Source organism: Papilio machaon, chromosome 8, assembly GCF_912999745.1.
Source record: "Papilio machaon chromosome 8, ilPapMach1.1, whole genome shotgun sequence".
Classification (NCBI taxonomy): Eukaryota; Metazoa; Arthropoda; class Insecta; order Lepidoptera; family Papilionidae; genus Papilio; species Papilio machaon.
In genome coordinates this window covers 6,300,142-6,316,100 of record NC_059993.1, presented here as the reverse complement: position 1 = coordinate 6,316,100, position 15,959 = coordinate 6,300,142, and the positions used below count along the sequence as shown (strand labels likewise).

General features: G+C 31.0%; 1 protein-coding gene and 1 long non-coding RNA gene across 2 annotated transcripts in view; one reads left to right on the top strand and one right to left on the bottom strand.

Annotated features, from left to right (window-relative positions):
• The window catches only part of LOC106720346 (short neuropeptide F), a 30,509-nt gene extending 18,657 nt beyond the window's left edge, over positions 1 to 11,852 (top strand). The window contains exons 2-6 of the mRNA XM_014514995.2: positions 6,659 to 6,745; positions 9,359 to 9,528; positions 10,559 to 10,666; positions 11,224 to 11,310; positions 11,557 to 11,852. Of these exons, the coding sequence (XP_014370481.2) occupies positions 6,661 to 6,745; positions 9,359 to 9,528; positions 10,559 to 10,666; positions 11,224 to 11,310; positions 11,557 to 11,616 (510 nt within the window). The 5' untranslated portion in view covers positions 6,659 to 6,660 and the 3' untranslated portion in view covers positions 11,617 to 11,852. The remainder of the gene's footprint in view (positions 1 to 6,658; positions 6,746 to 9,358; positions 9,529 to 10,558; positions 10,667 to 11,223; positions 11,311 to 11,556) is intronic.
• The window catches only part of LOC123721172, an 83,185-nt gene that overhangs the window by 65,044 nt on the left and 2,182 nt on the right, over positions 1 to 15,959 (bottom strand). Inside the window, exon 2 of the long non-coding RNA XR_006756165.1 lies at positions 8,941 to 9,074. This is a non-coding gene — a long non-coding RNA (uncharacterized LOC123721172). The remainder of the gene's footprint in view (positions 1 to 8,940; positions 9,075 to 15,959) is intronic.

The following is a 15,959-nucleotide window of genomic DNA, read 5'->3' as shown; positions in this document are numbered from 1 at the left end:
CATCTACATTTATGACGGCCATTATTCTTAATAGAATTCTAATAGATTTTTCTGTTATCTGATACCATATTTCTGTAGATAACTGTTTCATTTCTATATACATTTCGGTGGTGATCATAGGTTATTTAGTTCTATGTATTCTGTTTTATTCTACGTAACTAGTTCAGGAACATTTACCAAGGGAATGGCTTAGGTAAAAAAGTCCGTGTAAATTGGAAATCTCGTAAAGATGAAGCGAAGTGTGGAGTTTTAATTTAGTGATGGCAGCCATTAGTGAAATTTCTTTTCTGCACGTAACTTGATTTGCTAATAGCTTTCGCTCAGTGATTGTGATTTTGAGACAGATTACGTTAAGCAAACAGAAAAGTCAATACAAAGTAGTACATTGCTTTTATATAATCTACATATGGAATACTTTTCGTATAAATTCGCCAAATGTAATAATAATAATGCGTAGGAACATATATATTGTACTGAATTATATAATGTACACAGAAATATATCTTTAAGAAGCCAGGATGAGTCATTCATGCTATAATTTAGCGCTCCATATACCAAAGTAAGGAAATAGTATATTGTCTGAGCTCTTGATAACTTAAATAAACTTATATAATATTTTGTAGAGATGTTTAAGTATGATTGGTCTTATCATCACAAAATATTACTAACAAATTATGGTAAGCATTATGTACAATAATTATGCGAGAAAACTTAACATTATAAATAGAAAGAGTCAATTACAGTTTTAAACATATTCTACCGTATCAAATAATTCCGTATAGTATTATTCCTAGGAGTTCACGTTCATAAAAAAAAGGTATATTATATTTTACTTATTCGTGAAATATACATACTTAGAAGAAATTCAAAGATATGTGTCAAATCAAGCAATCCGCACTGGGTCGGCGTGGTTGACTATGGCCTAGTCACCCCTAACTTAGGGCAGGCTCTGAGCCCCTCGGTAGGGACGTATAGTGAGCTGATGATGATGTAACACACATATTCCTTAATGGTCGTCACGCCTTAAAATCGTCAAATTTAACATCGTCAGATTACTATTTACCTTGGTCTCTATCGACATAGAGTTTAAAATGTAATACTTAGTAAATCACTAAACTATGAGGTAGAGTACTTGATAAGGATTAGGGAGATTGCAATGTAACGGGAAGTAGAGTTTTAAATTTCCAACCCAGTAAAATGTCGCTCGTTTTGCTGAGCTGTGAATAAAGTATAAAAATTTTATGTATGCGAATTTTCATTTCATTTTTATCATTTACGCTAGTTTAACTTGAAAACTAATGTTACACTTATAATTGTATTTGAGTTAAAATTAAAAGCGAAACAAACAAAAAGATAGGTGCTTAATAATAGTTGGTTTCTGAGACCGAAATCCCTCTATAAAATATATCGTTATCACTGTTTTGTCAAAGATAATGAGAGGGATAACGAGATGTTTTAAACCAATGATAAGTAACAAGTTTAAATGACTGTTTATATTAATGTGGAACCTATAACTTAATTTACATTTACAAAAAAAAAAAATAAGTGAATTGCAAGTCTTGGTTGTAAACTATAACTTAGTTATAGTTTACAACCAAGTGTATAACTTAGTTTGATCGATTTTTTCTAACAATTAATTTTACACATAATATTCAAGGAATGTTAAGTAAATAAAATATATTTCAATAAAGTTTTGATACAGAACAGATTTGTACATAACTTTGTTATTGAAAGTTTAAAGTGTCAGGTGCTTAGATAACCAATTAAAGTTTTCTTGACCCGCCCCTATCCGCCGTCTACATTAAGCGTTTGTATGAAACCTGGACGGGGAAAACTTAGTCTACCTCACAGACATGCTCACTTTCAACTACAGTTTAACGGTTCGATAAACTTATTTGTAAAAGTTATGGGTTTTCACATGATATACGAGTACACTTCAACAATACACTACAATTCATACAAATTAAAATCCATGGATAAATATTGTGATATGAAGGTCGTTTCTTTTTTATACGTATTATTGTTTTTTTTTCGTATTCTAACAATACGCCCATAGAATATAAAGCAAATGAAAATGTTCCAGACGCTTTAAAATATTTCTATGCAAATAGTAATCTATATTTGTACCAGTTAGTATGTACTACATGGTTGTGTTTTTTTTAATATATGAATACAAAGGTTTCATCCAATCGAATCGATCTCCGAATCCTGGATTCCCTTAAACAGACAATTGTATTTTTTTATATTATTAAAATATAAACAAGTAAAACTAAAATGAATAAAAGTAAGTAAGAAAAATAAAATTATACTTTTATTCTTAATAACAATGTTTTAAAATAGGCATTAAACTATTTTTAGAATTTTCCTTTGGTTCCATTTTATAATAAAGGTCTCACTTACTATAGTGTTAACGACACTCTATGTTGAGCTAAGGTCTATGCCTATGGGGTGTGTCGCCATGCAATTTCCCGCCCGGCTGATCAAAGCAATGTCACGGTGAGCCGCTACCTGCTACACGAGTGCCTACACAGCGCTACGAGTGCTACACGCCGTAGCACAAACCACAACAATTACTTTACCAAAACAAACCCTAATTTATACATTTTAGCAGGTAATTAATAATACTGGAAGGTTTAGTTTAGTTATTAGTTTATTATGACATTCTGTACGTTACGTTTAACAATAGTTTTACATAAACAATTTAAAACGTATTTTTTTAAATCTGATCGAGGTTCTCTGAAACTTTAAAAAGAAAAATTCAATAAAGATAAAGTACATTTAAATGACTTCAAACAATACCGCGTACAAGTTTCAGAATTTCGTTTTGTGAACTGCTTCACAGAATTTCACATTCAGTAAGGATCTGTTGTTTCGGTAGACAATTGCCGTAGTCAGTACTCGTGTATGTTTTATTTACAAGCGTATCTCGGTGCACATGGTGTCCGTCAACTTTGTAAAAGGCTTGCCATTTCATAGGAGACGACTTTTTACGTTATTTTTTCAACACATGAAAAGGCATTTCCTTCGTTGGTTTTTTTTCCGAGATATAATATTAACAGTGATTTTTTTTTGTTTTAATTTAGAATTTAGATCAATATAACAATTGTAATTTCTTTTGTGATAAAGTTATTTTTTTATTTAAAGTTTGATTTCAATGACGTGGTTTTTTTATAATAATCCTTCAAAGACATTTACGATGCCGAATAAAATTATTTTTGAATACTTCTATAATTCCGTAAATATCCAACTAATTCCTAACATTTTCAACTATTTGGTTCTACGACAAGATAAGCATCTGGATTGATTTAAATTCATTCAAACAACGTGCTTCCTCCTCTATTCGAGTAGTTGGAAACTAGTTTAGCATTGCGTAGACCACCAATGTCACTTACAAACGGACGAACCAAATATTCAATTACGAGGACATAGACACTGGAGACGTATTATGTCGACAAATATTTGTATTGTTGAATTTTATTTAAAAAATTGTAATTACTTTATTTTTAAGATTTAGGTATTAAACGATAACTAGACTAATACTTTAATTCAATTCTAGTTAAGATAAGATAAGTAAAAGTTTTTACTAACTATAAGAATGAAAAATAATTGTATATTTCAGAAATAACTTAATACGTGACTGGTAATGATTAGATGACTCGAAGGCTGCCAGTCGTTTAAAAATATCATAATAAAGTGATGTAGTGTCAAGTTTATCGTTCATTTGGTCCTCCCGTCATCAATCACTTGTTCATTGGCTACAGTAAGTTGTGACCGGCCGCCAAAGACTATATTCCCCACCTGTTGATAGTCTGTCGTATTATGAAAGCAAACTCATCATTTGAGGTCAATGACACCAGTTTATTTTATTTTTTTTAAATGTTTTACGGTTCTATTTTAACGATAAAGTAAATGGGTACAATTTTACTGTATTTTTACATGTAAATGTTTTTGAATGCACATTATTTCACCTATTATAATATTACATATGAAGCATATAAAATACTAGCTGTAGGCCACGATTCCGTCCGCGCGGAATTAAAAATAAACGTAATAAGTAGCCTATGTGTTCTTCCAGACTATGTTCTACGTCTGTGCCAAATTTCATCAAGATCCGTTGAGCCGTTCCAGAGATACCTTCAAACATTCATCCATCCATCCAAAAATTCGCAGTAGCAACGAAGTGCATTTATTATATCACTTTGAATTATGTACATCAGTTGGCAATGAAAGTTGAACACAGATGTCACGGAGATATTTAATAAAGTGATAGAGGCAATTAGTTGACATTTTATGCAACGAGAGAAAGATAAAATACATTAAGCTAGCAAATCTATCTTCTTATTTATAAATATACATTTATAATAATTAAAAAATGATCAATAAAGTTATTAATATAAAATAAGCCATATTTTCTCTCCTATTATGTGTAGCTGACGCTTTTAAATAACATTCCATGTCTTTTTATAGCTTACTGAGTTATTCTCGTAAAGTAATATGTGTTCAAAAAATATTCATAATGCTCCTAATACATTTACTTGTCATGTCGACTGATGTGTACATAGACGTGTACTAATTTACCGCACCACAGGTCAAAGAATGTAACTTCATTTGTACGAAAATCACATTTTTAATAATCTTGTGCGCCCATAGAGAAATAATATAAATATAATTAAAATAAACTATAAATTTAATTTAAAAAACAAATAAAACCAGATTGTATATTTACCCGATTTGCTTATTAAGTTCACATAAAGAAACTTCTGAACGATTTACTTGTTTTACGCAAAAGACAAAAATTTTATACATTATCGTAAAAAAAACTTTAATATTGCCTCTTATATTAGAACTGAATTAGATAAATCTGTTATTGTTTTAATCTCTTTTCTTTCTCTATTTACTATTGTTTTTATAAAATAGAATTATTAGGATAATTTATCTCAATGTATAATAAAATATTTGCAATTAGCCATTTAAATAAGTTTATTAATGTGGTAACATCTGCATGAACTGTTTCTAGGTTTAATACAAAATTTATTATAATTGGAAATTGTTTTGCGGCGAATGCACTCCACCGCAACTTAGTTCCTCAGATCGTAGACTCATCCATCATAATATCGATCAGATTCCATAGAGTTTATATTGAAAATAGTATAGCATAGTATAGACAAAGTTATACACAATATTATGATATATGATATTATATAGTAAGCTAAGTAGGTAACTCAATCTTCGTTAGTAAAGTATTTTATTAACATAATCTGGAATTTAAATAACAAATACAATGAAACATTCAAACAACGTAATTTACCACAAGGACAGCTACTAAGATATATTAAGGTAGCTGTGTTTGTTGGATGTACAAATACCATTTTGTTAAGCAAATATCTTCGGGATATCAATAGGGATATATTGTTTCAAATTTCTTCTTGTTTTGTTTGTGGGTTGACATTTTCTTGTTTAAGTATAGGAAATACGTGGATTTATATTTATTATATTGACATCTGAGTTAGTTGATGATATAGTTGAACTCATGGATTTATTTAAGTATTCATTAGGTATGTCATATTAAAAGACTTACATAGAATCGTGGTCTCATACCCGCACACTTAGTTCTTCATATCGCATAGTTTTGATCAAAAGGCATTGCACGTAGTTGTTAATAACTGTTCCTGTTATGAGCTTAGAACTAGGGATGTCGACTTTTGAACTTTACCCCACGCATTTTCCTTTTTATCACAACGTTGGAGCCGTGTAATTTGTGTAATCAAAAAATAAATTAACATTGCAAAAGCTACTTCAGGACGTTCCAGTTCTTAGATATATTTTTGTATTCATACATTTAACGTAAAAAATATCACATTTTTAGTTAAAAATCCGAATCGAGCGTGTGACACTTGTATTATAATTTATATACCGCATTATTCACTTTCTTACAAATTGCCGTCTCAACCAAACTGACAGCATTATAAGTAGATATATTTCATACCCAATATGTTACGCAGGTTAAATTTTATTTGACAATAAAAAGAAGCTGCTATTCGTTATCTCTCACAACATAAGCTAAATTGGGCCCCTCAATCCCTAGGACGGAATGTGTGTGATAAATCTCAGTTATTGTGTCGGCTACACATGTGAAAAGCGCTTTAATAAAAACGTCTGTACATTTTATGTGTTAGCGCGGGGGGGTCGCTGTGCCCTGAGCGCGGGAAGGGCAGGGGGAGTTCGTGATGTGACGAACTGACACCGTCCCTTGATAACAGTGATTGATGACGTCACTATTGCCGTGCACACGAACGCGTGTGTCGTTCGACTTGTTGAGCCATTATGCTATTGACATTTAACTTTTTTTCTTCAATAAGGCACAAATATTTGTATTTCAATGTAATTCATAAATAAATTCTAAACCCATTTAAAATTTACTTTACAATCTTAATGACATATCTTAAATAGAACAAAGTTTATTTAGAAAATCTTCTCATATTCGGCTATTCAAATAATATTTTAATTCGCTTTATTAATTTAACAAATTAAAAAAAAAACGTATACACCATTTGTGAATTAGAAATTAAAACGAAAAAGTAGAATGTTTCTACAAAACCAACAGTCAATCAACAATATTCAGGAATGTTAAATGAATTATATTTTTCATTTGTTTCAGTCATGTCTCGCAGTTGCACCATTTCTCTAGCGTTGTGCGCATTGACCGCCATCTACTTGTTGCCGGCCTCCAGTGCACAATACGAAGGTAAAATCAAAATAAAACCGTGGTTTCATTAATAAAGCACTTATCCAAAATCTTAATTTATGTTATCCATGTTTTTTTTTGTACAGACAATTTTCAATGAATAATGCAAAATTTTCACCTTTCCAAACTTTAGAAACATACGAATCGGCTATTTTTTACAGGTTCAAATAAGTTATGCTTTAATTAACTTACTTATTTGAATTATCAATTTTTAATATTTTGTTTTTCATTTTATTAAAACTGTAATTTATGAAACATTTTCCTCGAAACAGGAACTTTGTTAAATATTTAATCGACTTATTTAAGTAGAGTTAACATTTAAGTCCACTTCGACAGGGAGACAAGACGATGTTGATTAATGTTTTAAGGCAGTGTAATTTCTTAATATCATTTACTTAATGGGTTCGGTAAAAATATAATAGTCTTGTTGGAATTAAAACTAAAGGATAAAAATCACTATACTAGTCTAAAACTTTGTTTTACTAAATACGTAGACATTCGATCCAAAAACAACTGTCTTCTACATGTAAAGTATCGTCTATATTAAAAAACATTTGTTTTATATAATTTTAGAGCCTACAAATCCAGGATTTTTTATTTTAATTCTAGACCTTAACTATTTGAAAAATACTTTTAAAAAATAATTGTAATTATTATTATTCGTAAATATTCATAGTACTTAAAGAATCTTATTAACTTAGCGGAATATGATTTTAATGAAAACGCATACAGCCGTAAACGATTGAGATTGCCTCAAATGATAAAAATATACATTAAACTGAATGAGAATGTCGACATAGTAATTTATTAGCTAATTTAATCATAATTGGAATACTCTATCACTCGTTCCTTACACAAAAAATATACATTAATTTAGATTATTATCACTTCTATTATCGTTTTTTCTGAGACTAAAATCACAAAATATACATATTGTTATCTCTATATAATGAGAGGGATTACGAAATATTTTATATATACCGCAAAATGTGTATATTACATTTTTTACATTAATTAAAAGAAATTAGATTCAGAATATGCGTTAGAATAATTTTTCATAATTTCTTTGTATTAGTCTATTGTGCATTAACCCTGACTGTAAAATAAATGTGATGTCTTAAAAGTCTTATTATCTGTATTTAACATTAAAAATGAAATACGTGACTTATTGTAAGCAAGGGAGATCTTTTGTGACATCCTCCTATGAAGCGCGGACGCAAAGCAGACAAAGATACAATAAATTATCAATTTTTTTCTATGTTATTAGTATAATTATTTTTTCATAAAGTGCTTTTTATAAACAGTAGTATTTAATGGTTTTCCTTTTGTTATTTGACCACATCCCATTAACATCGGCAAAAATCCGCATTGCAAGAATGTCTAAATCATTGCTAATTTTTTATACCAGGCACATGAAGAAACAAAATAAGAATATTGTATCACGTACTAAGTCTTGAGAGAAATAGTAAATTTCATATATAATAATATCATAACAACAATGTAGTATCAAAGATCAGTACCTAGATCAATAAGGAAGTTCGAAGAAGCAATAAAGTAAAGTTCTGGTAACACACAACTTTACTGATGCTTAATATTTACACTTGAGTATAGAGTTAGCGTATACAGAACTAGCACTCGGACACGACAAAGTTACAAGTTACAACATACAACAATGTTGCAAAATTGTGCAACTAATTGTATATAAATGTTTTAATTGGCCATATCTTTTGTTACACTCGCAATCAAATTTTGTGGTAAAATTTAAAATGTCATTAATTCTAAAAAAAAAATCAACACGTAACTAATATATCAAGGACGTTTGGGTTAAAATTCTAAGGATTCAGTCACTGTAGTAAAATATATTTTCCAATACATTAAGGAATACACAGATTTTTTATACTGTCCATTAAAGTAGCTTAAAACTTTATAAAAGTTTATTATACAATCTGTGCTACGCTGCCAGTAAAACTGTTACGGTATTATGCAGTAAAACATAAGTTGCACACTTCTTTATACTTTACAAACGTAAAGGTTTAAGTAATAAGCTTATTTCCTTTAAAAGGGCATTGAGAATATGCAGTTTATGCAGTTAAACTTAAATGCGCCTACTTCAAGAAAGTGTCTCGATGCTAGGAATTCGAAAAATCTTAGCATTACACCGACTACTCATATGTACATTATATAATATTACTTACGAACTTTGTCAGGATGTTTTAAAGTAGATAGTGAACATCAGTTCAGTAAGGAAGGCAGTGCCACTCATCATGTCAACGGCAGGCAATACGCTTGGTTGATTCACTTCTCTTTCACAGTTTGTTTTGATTTAAATCTGAAATAGAAAATTTAATATAAGTAAATGTGGAAATCTAAAAAAATATATATTTTATTCGCATTCTCTCTGAAATTAATTTTAAATAAGAAATATTAAGATTGAATTATTATAGTATAAATTTTATGTAGGTAACCTATAACGGGTCAGAAGACAATCTAAGAAAACGCTTGAGTGTTCCATAGTCAACTTTTATAGTAATGACATTATAATAGTCAAATTAATGTTCATACTATTGACACTTTCGTAATGTTTGTATATATTATTAAAACTATTGTGTGCAGGTGCGGTGGGCGAGGGCCAGGGCTGGGAGGCGCTGGGCGGGCTGTACGCTCTTCTGGCGCAGCACGATGCACTCGACGGGCATGCACTGGCCCGCAAGTCTGTGCGTTCGCCCTCGCGCCGGCTGCGCTTCGGCCGCCGCTCCGACCCCGACATGCCCGCACAGGCTCCGGTAATTATTACTGGATTTTACAATTTAGATCAATTTGCTACGACGTAACTCCAGAACGATTTAACGGATCTGAATGATAAAACTACGACTAGTAGTAAAATTCATCTTAATATCAAGACGTAAAAAAAATGTAATGTCGCGCTTCTATCAATACTAAGATCGCGTTAGGCACACAACATCAGGCACTATTACCTAACTATATTAAAACTTGGAATTACTACAAGTAGAATGATAAATTTTTAAACGCGGTATTATCCTAATCTGTAATGAAAAAATGCTTAGAACTGTATTTTAAACTTACCAAATGGTATTCAAACGAACGTTATACTTAAGACAACTTTAAAACGATTTCTTCAAAGTATTTTCTTATCCACAAAACGACTGGATGTTAAAAGTAGGGCGCTCAACGCACAACAAGTGTATCTCTCCCTCCGCGCTGATAACTGCGATAAAGAACCTTGTTATACTCCGTTTAACGTAAATCTCTCAATTTAAACACGATTACTTCATTATGTAACGCGTGAGTTTCATCTCGGCGGTTATCCTTACACAGGAACTTTGCTCCATTACTTTATTGTTGATGATTTGTTTATAATTATATTGTAATTTTTTGTTAATTATGTTTATCTGAATTTATAATCGATCCACATCCATTATTTACAAAGTTACATTTGTTACTTTCTTCTACATTAATATAAAGGGTCAACTAAGTTAATATTACCTACAATATTATTTATGACACATGTATTGTACAGACCATATCTGATAATTGATTTTAATTTATTTAATTAATTTCATTTTTTTTACTACGACCCTCGTACGAACGTTAAATTATTTCGCGAGAAAACATGAAGAAAAAACGACACTGATCGAGAAACTTTTTTTTTAACCTTTGGTGCTTGTCGACGAGGAAAAAATTATGTCGCCGAGTTTTCATGACTTACCAGAAATCTAAGCTTAATTTGGACACAATAATTACGTCATTTAAACTTAATATATAATTATTAAGTCTCCAACATATTCCTGTTAGTTGGACGAGATGGAAGAACTGGTGATGCGTGAGTTGCGTACGCCCGTTCGCCTGCGTTTTGGCCGCCGCTCCGAGGAACACGCCGTGCCTCACGTCTTCCCCCAGGAGGTAACTATTCGTAATGCAAATGACAGCACTAGAGAATGTATTGCCAGATTGCGGCAAGAGGAAACTCTTTATCTCGCTGATATTTAAAATTGTATTCAGCAAATTGTTACGTACAAAATTGCATGCTGCAAAGTTGGGATGGCACTGTATACCTGAATTCTTTTATGATTTTGTGAACATTTTTTTTGAGTTATCTTATCAATTACACAAACTATAATAGATCTAGATCTCTCTGTAGTCTAATCGTTTACTTTGACCTTATAAAATTACTAGTATTGTTGTATCGAACCGTAAATAAAATGTAAAGACGTGAAAGGAAAGTATCCACACTAACAAGGCACTATTGCATAAGCCTTGTTACGACAATAATACTGTTTTACGACGAACGAGCTTCCCGCCACCTTATAACTTTGTTTCTATATTGAATAAGTTCGATTTGTTTTCCATTTGATTGACTTGGTTACGATCTTGGTCACTATAACATATATTTTGTTTTAACCGAAGTTTAGTGTGGCAGTTTTCATTGTATTAAATTATCGTTTGTATGGTTTGTGCAGGAACAGGACCGTGCTGTGCGCACCCCCTCCATGCGCCTTCGTTTCGGTCGTCGATCCGACAACAACATGTACTTGCTACCCCTAGAGGTGTGTATTTTAATTAACGTTTTACAAAACACATAAACACCGATTTCTTATAAAACTTATATAAATTAACCTTTTTGACATTAATTCACATGTTTTATTGTGTACATATAATCAAAACATTAACTAAAATTCCCTAAATCGCATACATACATGTTCGATCTGAAACCGTAATTATTTATGCTCCCAAAGTCAGATTCCCAAAGTTTTCGAGAATTAAAGGTTAAAAACTATGAATGTTTCTTTCAGTCCGCCTTGCCTAAGGAGGTGAAAGCCAACGGCTCCGTGGAAGACGACAGACAACAGTAAACTTATCGATTATACTCGTAACTAAACAATTCCCGCATCTCAACGCTCCGTACTACGTCGCTAGTCTGTTGTGGCAAGCTATACCCGCTAATCATGCTGTCAAAGTTTAAATATCAATCTTTAGGTGTTTTACTAATAAATGATATAAGATAAATGTATACAAAGTTTATCTATGATATTGTTAACAAATTACATCTAAAATCTTACGTCGTAATCCTAAAAGATTTTTTTTAATGTGCCAGTATTAGATTATAAAGTTTTTCTTTTTTTATCTTATTCTTGTTTTTGTGTAAGTTTATATTTCTTAATTTACATTTTATTATAATATTAATTACGTGATAAATATGATCTCATTATTTAACTTTGAAACGGCGAAGAGTTTTACATTTTATGAGCTGGGTAAATGTAAAACTTTTCCTGTCTTTATATGTTTTATATTCTAAATCAAAAAAATAAATCTTATTTGGTTTATTTTGTATTATAAATCAACAGACATATATCTTCTCTGCGATGAAAAATTATTGTTATGGCAAAATCCTATTTGTACAAGAAAACATAAATTTAAATATTATAAGTGTAGTCAATTTGTATAGTGCAGTTGATGAGTTCAAATAAATAAAATATATCTAAATACAAAGCGTTTTATTCAGAAAATATCCCCTACACCCGGTCACACTTGTATAATATAAATTAAATGACTTTAGTAATGAGAAAACAACTCTATGATCTAGAAGCGAGGTCTATCCGAAACTTCCGATTACTATCGGTACTATTCGTATTCCTATCTGTATCTAAAAGATAATATCTGTTATGCGTTTAGCATCAGGGATAGGCTATGTACATATAGCAGGTCTGAGTTATATGCACAGATAATTAGTCATGAAAATGAAATAAAATAAATTAATAAATATAAAATAAATAAACAAATGAACATATTGTTAGCTTAATTTTTGTAACATTTCGTAAAAGAAAGAGAGTGATGAGAATTTGTTTTTGAACAGTGTTCCTGAAGTGGAAAACCACGGTTATTACTTTATTTTATACCTAAAAACTTAAAGTGAAATAATATATACTTTACACTTGGAAAGTAAGATGGAAACCTTAAACAGTATAAATTCTTTGTACATTTAAAAAACTACATACAAAAGAGCGGGCACCGCGTATTGTTTTTAGCAGCGGGGTTTTATGAAAATATTATTTTTCCTTAGTTAAAGCGACTCATTGTTAAAACTAATTTTACCTTATAACAGATGTAGCTTAAGATTCCTTATTCATTAGTTTTAAGCATAAGTATACAAAATGTAAATCCTATGCATTTCCATTTCTTCGTTAACATTTCAGAATAATTATGTAATTTAATATTCAACATCATTAATTCATTTAAACAATGAATGAATTCGCTCCTACGCTTAAATCTACAGCAGGTCTTGAGTATGTTAATTTTAAATCAAATTTATCATTTATACTGAAGCAATAATTTCTATTAAAGTTTGTTTATAAGGTACTCGTTTTATACAAAGTTGATATTTTAATAGCTTAATGGTATGAGATAATATTTTACTAGTCATCTCCCGCGATTCCAACCGCGCGGAATTAAAAAAAAACCTTATGCGTTACCCTTAGTGTTCTTTCAGACTATGTTCTTAGCCAAATTTCCGCTACATCTGTTGAGCCGTTCTGGAGATACGAAAGAATAAACATCCATCCATCTATCCGTCTAAACTTTCGCACTAATCTTACTAATATTATGAATGCGAATGTTTAGATGGATGGATGTTTGATAGATAAAGGATAGAGGTATCCGGAATGGCTTAACGGATCTGTACGGGTCTGAAGAATATAGTCTGGAATAACACATAAACTACTTATTAAGATTTTTTTTTAATTCCGTGCGGACGGTGTCGCGGGCGACTAACTAGTAATGTTTTAAGTATGAAAGAAGAAAGATGTAAGTTGGTTATTTTTTTAATGATTAGATTTCATCTTCAAAACCATTGAACCTTAAATTTCTTAATCCTTAAATGATGTATCTTTAAGTAAATATTTTTACTAAGGCTTTAATAAAGCTAAATGTTTTTTACTAAATCTTTGCCGAAGTTAAGATAACACTTCTTTGATCTTTTGTTAATATTTTTAAAATTATTCCTTCGCTTTGATATCGTTATCTGTGTATACTTAAAAGGATAAAAATTGTTCGATGAAAGTTAAATTTATATTTTACTTAAATTAAAATATAAATTTTGATGTCTTAAGAACTTACGTATTCTTCACTTTTTTGATAACCTAACGCTCGTTCTTTACTACAGTTCGATTACCAAAATCATGAAAGTAGGTTTCAAAACAAAAATTAACTGAAGTATTACAATGCTTTTTAATGAAAAGGGTTATAATGCAATTAGAGTTACATTACACATAAACTGTTGTTGAAAAATAACTATTGAAGGTCGTCCTTGAAATGTTCTTAATCCAACAAATGTATTTAATGTTAGCGACAGTCTCGTCCTTTGTAATATAAGACATTTGTATACAATCGAAGCCATGAAATGCATAGTCTTGTGATTATGCTCGCCTGCAAGATATTGTACTTGTCATAATGTCATGAGCACGTGCCGCGAACAGTCTAGAACGTCTTAGAAATGCCCTATTCGGAAATACCAATTCAACTCTATTAAATAATTAAGAAAATAATAATTATTTATAATAAAATAATAATAATAATAAAACTACGAAACTAATAATTGTATCTAAGAATATGTCTATGAAGTATGTACATGCATGATGATTGTATAGAGAAATTCCTTTTAAAGTTACAGACATAATGACCTAAAATAAAATGACCTTTAAACATAAAATTAAGTATGATGCAGTGCCGTGTTTAATTACGCTTAATTATTCAAATAACCTTGAAAATGGCTACGAAAATGAGACAATGAATGTATTTTTATAGACACAATGTCAAACGATTAGTGTCTGCAGCCGGCAGTCGGGGTGATTCATACTCCCTGACGCGCAGAGCCCTCCAAAAACGCATTCATCTACCAGAGAACATAGAGCTACGAAAATTTTATAAAACACTAGCGGTCGCCCGTGACTTTGTCAGCGCAAAAAAAGCCTATAATATGCCTCCGTGCATCAACTTCATCTTCCTGTTCCAGTCCCGTCAAAATTGGTCCAGTTGTTTCGGAGATTACGTGGATTTTCAGACAGAGAGACAGGCAGCAATTACCTAAAGGAAAATCAGTTATCCCACCTATTCGTCGTTTCAATGATGTTTAACATGTTTTTTTTAATTTTATGAAAAGCAGTAAGAAAGTAATATTTAAGTATTTTACTATTTGTTTCCTTGCCCTTAAACTTTGTAGTTCCATCATTTCGTAACTCTTTGTTCGCGTCCCACTCGCGAGTTCATAGTAACACCATTGCGCACCTGTTTGGCTGTACTTGGACGGACAGAAATAAAACAAGATTCATTTGTTTTTAAACACGCATCTCTCTATACCTGTATACACTAAACAAACATTTCTGTTTTTTATTTAAGTAATGCTACTGAAATTAGAGTTATAAAAGTATTTTGAATCTGACGAAATACGCATTCATAGGACTTGTTAATAAAAGAAAAGCAAAGATAATGATAATGATAATGGTGGGTGATTAAAAAAAATTTACTGATAAAAATAAAATGTTCTCTAATTTTCCAAATATTAATTGGGACCGAAAATTATTTCAATATACATTTTTTAAATAAAGAAACAAAGCAGTAAATTAATTTATATATACCTAATAACATATGTATAATGTGTTAAATTTTAGTATATCTCACGTTACATGAATATTTCTTTGAACTTAAGGTGAGAAATCGAAAACTTTGTTTGGTTTACATTGTAATTGGGGAAGTTGATCAAAAACAGTAGTCGATGATCGCATAAACGTAGAAAGTGTGCTCCATTTCTTTGCCGGAAATAACGCTCGGAGCTGCGAGATCAACAACCTTATCATAACGAAAACGAGTGCCTGCAGGACAGATAATATCAGATGTACTCGCTTTTAATTTATTTTCGCCATGTTCGCAACGAACATTTAAAAATAGTCGAAGTTATAAAATTCGTGACTATGAGATCGGTGCGCCTTCATTCGTAGACTGGAAGCCGAAGGTGGCAGAGACAGTGTGTCACAAATCAGTACTGTATCAGTGCACGGTCGTTTAAGTTCAAGGTCCGCCTTGTCAGTGTTAGCACCAGGTAACTTATTTACAGACGTACAAATAATAAATATTTCAACTAAAAATATAGCCCAAGGTAAACATACTAATAACCTTAACTACACACAGTGTTCCGGGAAAAACA